The 8,301-nt window shown below is 36.0% G+C and overlaps 5 protein-coding genes across 5 annotated transcripts in view; 4 read left to right on the top strand and 1 right to left on the bottom strand.

The window, feature by feature from the left end:
• The window catches only part of RHIMIDRAFT_292929 (DNA topoisomerase IV, alpha subunit), a 2,028-nt gene extending 1,760 nt beyond the window's left edge, over window positions 1-268 (top strand). The window contains exon 10 of the mRNA XM_023613939.1: window positions 9-268. Coding sequence (XP_023465078.1) covers window positions 9-126 — 118 coding nt within the window. The 3' untranslated portion in view covers window positions 127-268. The remainder of the gene's footprint in view (window positions 1-8) is intronic.
• Window positions 269-1,124: 856 nt separating this feature from the next.
• On the top strand, window positions 1,125-1,897 carry RHIMIDRAFT_23513 (RBP11-like subunits of RNA polymerase). Its single transcript, XM_023608308.1, has 4 exons — window positions 1,125-1,299; window positions 1,354-1,448; window positions 1,521-1,597; window positions 1,672-1,897. The coding sequence occupies exons 1-4, from the start codon at window positions 1,138-1,140 to the stop codon at window positions 1,800-1,802; spliced, it is 465 nt and encodes a 154-aa protein (XP_023465077.1). The 5' UTR covers window positions 1,125-1,137; the 3' UTR covers window positions 1,803-1,897.
• Window positions 1,898-3,176: 1,279 nt separating this feature from the next.
• RHIMIDRAFT_23501 (uncharacterized protein) lies at window positions 3,177-4,261 on the top strand. The gene is made up of 3 exons (XM_023608280.1): window positions 3,177-3,460; window positions 3,515-4,048; window positions 4,100-4,261. The coding sequence occupies exons 1-3, from the start codon at window positions 3,388-3,390 to the stop codon at window positions 4,210-4,212; spliced, it is 720 nt and encodes a 239-aa protein (XP_023465076.1). The 5' UTR covers window positions 3,177-3,387; the 3' UTR covers window positions 4,213-4,261.
• A 1,508-nt stretch (window positions 4,262-5,769) lies between these two features.
• Window positions 5,770-6,860, bottom strand: RHIMIDRAFT_257367 (uncharacterized protein). The gene has a single exon (XM_023611274.1). It carries the CDS (start codon window positions 6,808-6,810, stop codon window positions 5,989-5,991), a length of 822 nt encoding a protein of 273 aa, XP_023465075.1. The 5' UTR covers window positions 6,811-6,860; the 3' UTR covers window positions 5,770-5,988.
• Window positions 6,861-7,782: 922 nt separating this feature from the next.
• On the top strand, window positions 7,783-8,281 carry RHIMIDRAFT_238800 (uncharacterized protein; the record flags this gene model as incomplete). The annotated part of the gene is made up of 2 exons (XM_023609038.1): window positions 7,783-8,103; window positions 8,222-8,281. The coding sequence occupies 2 exons, from the start codon at window positions 7,783-7,785 to the stop codon at window positions 8,279-8,281; spliced, it is 381 nt and encodes a 126-aa protein (XP_023465074.1).
• Between the last annotated feature and the right edge of the window lie 20 nt (window positions 8,282-8,301).

Below are 8,301 nucleotides of genomic sequence, written 5' to 3'. Positions count from 1 at the left end.
AAAACTAGAAAAGAAGTTTTTGAACTATTAAGAACAGACTATAAATGTGAGCTTCAAGCACTCTACGCTGTAGGCCCTTATGGATTAAGTCATTTCTTAATGAAAAAGTTACCTGAATACATATAAAGCTTGTTATGCGTAACGTGTGATCAATAAAACTTTTTTTTTTTCCTTTTATCAGATCGGATACATCAGATTCATCTGGGTTTATGAACACCTTTTAAATTTTAGTCAACAGTATCCCTTTTGACGTTTCAAACAATATGGTATCATATTAATAATCATAGATACTTATATCAAGCGCATTTACATGCGATGATTGTAAATATTACTAGTATACCAGCGTCTATCCTTAGAAAAAGGCAATAACCTCCCAAATTCCTGGTTAAAGAGCAGAACTAACAATGCTTCGCTTCAACCTGAGAATATAAATACTCCCAGACTCCTTCCAACGAATAGCCTCTAGAATTATGCAATAAGTAGACCTCCCTCCTGAACCGTTATTCAAGGCAAACCCCTACTGAGGGAAAGAACAAAAAAAAAAGCTCCCTTTTAATAGTTTTCATGGAATGTAACGGAACGTAAATTGGAAAGTTTATTGTAATGGAGATAAATTCATATATTATTAAAGGATATCATTGGATGTTTTGAAATCCAGTCATGTTTGTTGTGATGCTTGAAGTTCTCTCAGCATTACATGGAGAGAGAAGGTGGTTTTAGCTTTATTTGACACTTTTTATGGATTTAGCAGTTGTTGAATTGAATCAATGAAAGTAAAAGTGAGACTTTAAAATGAGAAATTGTGCTTTGAGAAAAGAAAAAGAAGCAAAAAGAAAGGTCTTTATACATTTTTATTGGAATGGCTGTTCTTTGACTCTATCTTTTTTTTTTCTTCCTTTACAAAAACACTTTCTATAACGCCACAGACTTTTTTGAATTTTCTTATTATTCATGTCAACTCCATCATTATGATCATGAAAACAGACAAGTTAAGAAAAAGAGCTTGTAGCTCTTTATTACCTTCCCTCACAGCCAACCAAGTCAGTCTTGCAAGCCACTACAGGAACCAAGTCACGATTTTTAGCATTTAAAAGTCTCCACTGCTTGTTATTCACATTATCATAAACACCAAACAAAATGGCAATTAAGGAAGAAAATACAACTGCTGCTAGAGGAGATCAAGAAGAACACATGGATGTTGATTCCGCTTCAGAAGTTGAAGAAATGGAAGAAGAAGCTTCTGAGGAAGAAGCAGAAGAAGAACCCGACGTTACTGCTGCTGCTGATAAATTAGAGATCGTAAGAATGAACTGATGAACCAATTCTTCTAGTATAACTTACACATGTTATTAGGTAGGAGCTCATGGTGACCCAACCGCTTTAACATTTTGCTTTAAAGAAGAAGATCATACCCTCGGCAATTCACTAAGACACATTGTAAACAAAAAGTAACAATATATACATACACATACGCATACACATATACTTATTCATCCTCTATTTTCTCTCATCGATAACAGTCCCAACGTTGACTTTTGCGGTTATTCTCTTCCCCACCCTTCAGAAGCCAAAATGCATTTCCGTATTCAGACTACAGGTAAGCCAGATTGATTAATTAAAGGGTCAAACGAAAAGGCAACTAAAGAGCCACACTTTTTCCTCTTGTAATAGACAAGACAACAGCCATTGATGCTTTAAAGACTGGTCTTCAAAATCTGTATGATGTGGTTGCCCATGTACGTAGCGCATATGCAGAAGACTTGGCAAAGAAAGAATATGTTGAATTTGAAGAAACTGCATAATTAGAATAAAAATGATACTTGTACACATTAATAAACCCAAAGAAACATATATGCATTGGAAATGAATAAACTATTAATTAAAGTGTCTATTGTGCAGGCTGTATCGGAGTTTTAAAATAGCGTACAGAAAAACCTTTTTCTCTTCCCCCAGAGAAATAATACGTGTTTCTTTCTATAAACACGCGCACGCGCCTTTTCTTTGATTCATGTCGCAACAGACACCATTTCCTCAACAAACGACTTCATTACCAGCGAAGAGCACAACATATAATGACTCATCAGAAAAAAAGCCTGAAATAAAATGTAACACATATACCGATGCTTACAATATAAGTACAAGTCAAAGTAGACTGCAATTCTTTGCTTGCCTTGCTGGCTTTTCATTATTCTTGACATGTTTACTTCAATCAAAATTTACCTTTAATCCATGTAAGGCAACTATCAAGTCAATATACAATTAATACTCATCACCCTTTTAGTTACATTGCTCAATCTCTTTTCATGGACAACTGTGCAGTATTCAGCTTTATTGTGTCTCTCTGGCAGCATTGTATATTTTTTACGTTCATCAATGTTTACAAGTAAAAGAAAAAAAAGAAGATTTCATTAAGCTTATTATATTTACATGTTGATATAGTTCTTGAAGATGTCTATCCTACTGTCATCGCACGCATCCTGGCTACTTACACCTCCCCTGATACTTGGACTATTACAGGATTATACACATTAGCAAGTTTAATCACTGTACGCAGTTACTTTTCTCTGCTTCTTGATGAAGAATATGTAAATGATATATTCGAACAACCAACTGGGTAATAAGAAATAGTAAAATATCATAGACAGGAATAATTAAGCACTATTTTATTAGACATTACATCGATGTACGTCAACTAAACCAAAAGAGCATCTTTGTTGCCTTGTATGCAGTTGTATTAGCCGTTAAATACTCTATGTGCTACTTGGAAAAGAGAAGACACGTTGCAAAAATCACTCGCGTTCAGCAACCTTTATTTTATGAACTGAAGGGAAATATAACCACAGCCTTGTACACTTCCGTCAAGGAAGCATTTTGCTCATTCTTGATCACATATGCTATTTTCATTGTTTTCAGTGGAAACATCTATTATCACATGGCTTATACATTAGGAAGATTCAATAGGTAAAGGGGTACATTAGTTTAGTTAGGAAACATTAACCATTGCACAATAGAGTACTGGACTCTCCCATCACTGGATTCCGCTGGATTAATTTGTATCTGTTCACGAGAACCATCTTGGCAGGTATTATTACTGCTAGTGTTTGGAATATTGCCAATCGTCTATTTGATGCTATTTTCACAAGAGTAAAGAAAAAAATCACTTTATATACTCTTCTAATTCAAATATAATAGACTGTACAAGCTACACAGCCATACCACAACAGATTTGAACTCATCTTGAATGGACTTACTAACAAGGAGGATACAAACATTCAAGCATCAGCATTTAACGAACTTGCTCAACTTGCTTGCAAGGAGCCTGAGAAACGCGTTGAATTGTTTGGTAATATCGGCAAAGACTTACGGGAAAGTGTGTGGTATCATGTTATGACCCAATGTTTTCGCGTGATCGAAGAGCTAAGATTGTCTATTGATCCTGAATATAAAGGCATTCGACCAGGTAGGATGAAAACTTTTTGATCTCTCTAGGGATATTAACTCTTTTATTCTCCAGTTGAGGCTCCTGTTGTTCCTATTATTAAACCAACAGAACAAAAACTACGTAACCGCTTACAGCTTGCTGATGACACCAACATTTACGTTACCCCTAAAAAGCAGCTCTATGAACTTGACGACCGTACAAACACGCTGTTTTTTCAAGCAGGTGAACTTGTCGAATCAGTCACTCCTTCTGCAGATCCCATTATTCGAGAAGCAAAGAACGAATTGTCAACCAGAGTCAACAATATTGCTGATTTCTTAAAGACTCTTGAAATGAAGACAGGGTACAAAAACTATTTTATCAAATTCTACCAAGAATCTAGAGTAGCTCGCATTCAAGAAATGTTTAAAAAGTATCAATTAATCGTTTGGGCTGTTCAAATCCTTGGTAGCTTAACTGCAGCCTCACTGAAGGAAGACAGCTATGGATATGTTCAAAATGACCTTTCAACGGTATTAAATCAGCTGCTGGGATGCTTTGAAGCTATCGAAAAGTACATGCAAAAGGAAACCGTTGTTGTTGAAGAAGTTGAGGCAGTAAAGATGGGTAAGAATCAAACCAAATATGTACAAAATAGTTACTTACATTAATCATTAGCTCTGGAAGAAGCCATCTTACAGATTGTCATCACTTTTAACGATTATTTGAACGTCTTCAAGATTGAAAACAGGTATCAAACCATTTGGGGAAGATTTTCTCATTTCCATTAGAGTTAATAAAGCATATTTTATTATTAAATTTTAAACTTTACGAGAAAGCATGGCATAAACAATATAATCATAGTCGTCGATCCTTAGCGAGTGTCAAAGGTCAGTCAGGAACTTTTCTTCGTCCTGTTCATTTTTTAATCCAAGGACAGACTTAATGGCAGGCACCATACCCTTTGTTACTTCATGCCAGCTCCAAGCAAATCTCTTTGCTGTTCCATTATCATCAGCTTTTTTGAAAGGAAGGTGAATAAAAAGCTCTTTTATATTTTAATAAACTTGCACATGTTACACTGCTTGCATTCAGATTGTACTATTTCAGCACTGCCTACTTCTCCAACCATTCTTTCCAATTCCTTTCCGATGCGAGTATTCTGTCCTCTAGAATTTGAAACAACGTGCACTAGACGAAATGAAAATACGTAAACCAAGCATATGACTTAGTATATCATCTTACCTGAGTCTGCAAACCTATGAGTGGCATTATCACCATGGTGATCCTAACTCATTTTTAGTATACAGATATCGTTTTTCTTGCAAGAAATAACCCTTTATATCATGTTTTATAAGCTGAAGGAAACCTTCTGTCGTTATAACACGAAGTGCTTCCTTTATGGCAATAGGCCATTCTTCTTCTTTCAATGCATAAATAAGATACACTATTTCCAGAAAGTAATGTCGTTCAAAGATGTCGTATTTTGTATATTTTGTATTATAAATTTTCGAGTTATGCAACAATACTTGTAGAAAAAACTGTATCTTATTTAAACAAAATCGAAGGTACTGTCTGGATAAGGTAAACCTTTTACCACATTGGTCAACTCAAACGTAAAATTCTTTGGTCGAGTTTTTTCATTCACTACATTTACAATATCACACCCAAAGTATGAACAAGTTGGGAATTTAATAGACATATCCTAGAGCTGCTTTGTTTAATCACCCTTGATGTTTTTATGAACTACTACGTACCATGGACCATACGCCAGATCCGCATCCTATGTCCAAGATGGACAACTCTTTATTAAAGTCCAATGCTTGCCTTGCGCTTGATAATATATTTCTATTTGAGATAACAGAAAGGACGAGTCCATATGTCTATTAAATACATCTGTACATACTCTCCAAATTGGCCCTTGAGAACAAAATGTTGCTGAAAAAAAAAAAAAAAAAACGAAAATTGGTTACATATTTGAACTTGAAGCATACACCAGTGAATCTTAGTTGTTCATCTTCATCTTTTGGTAACCAATATGTAGATGATCTTTCGTTATGAAACTCTCTCAGTCTTCAAGTGCATAGTACTCATGATACAATTAGAGAGCCCTCAGGCGAAAGAGAAATAAGAAAGAAAGACTTGGATAAATGGCATTTTTTTAATGTAATCTGTATTACAGCTGGCAGTTTACCAAACGTACAATGTGTTACCACATAAATAGCTCACAACTCTTATATGATTGCATTAAACGGACAATTCACCATTTTACCGTAAATAATGAACAATAACAGCAAAACAATCTTTCACATTGCCAAAGAAATGATCTATAAGGACATATTTTTAAAGCGTATATTATTAAGCCTAAGCATAAAATAAAACTTATGTGCTTCTATATATTACAACTACACATCAGTCGTCCCCTGTCTGCATGCTGAAATTCAAATAATGACAGCAAGAGGAGTGACTTTAAAAATTAAGAGTCCATTGCAGATAGAGCAGACAGAAAGGGAGGGCGGTGACTACTTTACTGCAATGCTTTAAAAGAATAAATTGCAATGTTCTTTCTACAGTTTGTCAGCCAGTTTTTCCAAGATGTTTACAAGGCGATCCATCATCTCTCTTCGTTCTTCGTGTTTTTTATCTTCTCTTGCCTTTTGCTCTTCTAATAATTCTACGCGCCTGCGCATCAGACAAAGCATCTCTTTCCGAAATTCTTGTTCAGATAGTTCTTTTGGTGATTCCTGATGGGGGTTAAACTGCGCCTGATCTGTTTCTGACGTGGCCGTAGAGCGCGATACTGTGCCATTCTCGGGAGAACAAGCTGTTACAGGAGCAGGGCTAGATGGCATGGAAATGCTGGTTGGGGGAATATGGTCTGTAACAGAGTTTGGAGGATTTGTTGTGTTGGGTTCTTCCAGGGCTCCCTCCGACACAGAGTGTCGAGTAGTCTCTGGCGGAACGATACGACTGGTTTGAAAAATAAATGTTACTTTGTCAAAATAAGGCCAAATCTGTTGACCTGTGGGACCACCAGGTGTTAATGATGATGCTATATTACTGTATTTATGCTCTATTTCTTGCCATTTCATCTGCATCTTTTCTTTTGTCATATTTCCTAAAAAGTCTGGTGGTATCACTTTTTCTTTTTCAAGTTGCATCAAATGAAAAGCCAATGCGGCAAACGCCTTTTGATAATATTCCTCTCTTTGATTTGGCTCATTTGTTATGTGTCTATAGAAAATGGCCATGATGTCTACTAGAATTGATATGGCTGGTTCTGGCCACACTACACATGCTGTTGCTTCTACTGCTTGTGGTGAACGTACAACTACTTTTTGCTGGTCCTTATCAAAAGAGACCATTCTGATACCTCTAAATCCTGGCATGATTATGTTTATACAAGTTATATAATTGGCTTCTTTATGTACAAAAGTATATAAAAGAAGAAAGAAAGGAAAGAAATAGAAATAATTGTAATAATAATAATAATATGAAAAGGCTGCTGTTGAATCCATGCTTTTAAAAGGCACGTAACAGTGGCTTACTTTGCTTTATTTGGAAAGTGATAGAGTTCTTTTATTTTAATTCGATCTGAGATTTAAATAGGCAAATACTCTCTTTTTAGACAAGTGCAAAGTGCAGCTAGTAAACCATAGCAAAAAAAAGACAAACTTCAGCGCGTATATGAAATGATGGTCTATTTTTATAAAATAAAAGAAATACTCATAGAGAAAGCCTTCCATTGTCTCTCTTGAGCAAAAATGATTGTCTTTTTACCTTTTTGCAAGTTTAATAATTCGACAACAAGCAAAGTTAATTCTTTGTTTAAAAGAAAAAGAGGGATATTGAAGCAGAACGCGTGTAGTTTTATAGGACTAATGCTGTCAGTGTGACTTGATGTGGTCAATTTATGGCAGAGTATATACGAAACTGCAAACAGTCAATCTTACTAATAATGTATGTTCCTGACCAGATTCGCCTTTTTATGAGATATTACAAGGAGTATTAACCGTGAATGAGTCTGTTAGAATACATCCGACATTTCGAAGCAGTACATATGTATTGTTTAATGAATTCAATACAAGTAGCAGAACTGTCTTTTGTAGGAATACTTGTCTCGGAGTATTTCTTTAAGCGTTATCTTCTCCACATTTGAATAGAACAAGAGAGATAAAGGCGCTAGTATTACACTGGTATGACTATCTCACCTGTCTACTTTGAGGATGCACCTGGCAGGGAGAGATGCTTTTTTTTCTTTAGAAACAGGACAAACTCTATCCTTTAGTCTTTTAGCTATTTAACCTCAGACTTGCTTTTAGGGTTAAAATGCCGTAACTAGGGCCCAGCCTCTTTTCTTCATGTCATTTTTAGCTTTTCGCCTCAGACCAGCCATCGTTATAAATACTACCAGACGACGTTTATTTGCCTCAAAAACAGTTGTTGTCGATCGTCAATTACCCAGTCCTCCTCCACCCTCTAGAAAGCGTTGGATCTGGGCTGGTGCAGGTGTCGGTGCTGTCGTCTGGGCTGTTGGTCTCGGTGCAGCTTTAAACCACCAACGTTTGTCAAGCAGTGTCGTTCATGGCACATTATTTACTGTAAAATATGACCCTCGTGTGATTGCTCTCGTAGGAGACCGCGTGAACTATGCTGATAGCTGGCCTTGGATTGGTGGAACTGTAAATCACTTGAAAGGAAAAGTTGACATTACATTTGACATTAAGGGATCATCAAGTAAGGAGAAAAAACAGTAAAGACGCAATTCCTTCCCTTTTTAATTATACTTTTTATTATTAGACGAACGAGCGCGTGTGCATTTTGTATCAAGACGAGTTGGCTACGAATGGAGGACAGTAGAGTTTTCTGTGACCCGAGAA

Source organism: Rhizopus microsporus, assembly GCF_002708625.1.
Source record: "Rhizopus microsporus ATCC 52813 unplaced genomic scaffold scaffold_11, whole genome shotgun sequence".
Taxonomy (NCBI): Eukaryota; Fungi; Mucoromycota; class Mucoromycetes; order Mucorales; family Rhizopodaceae; genus Rhizopus; species Rhizopus microsporus.
This window is presented reverse-complemented; position numbering and strand designations above follow the sequence as displayed.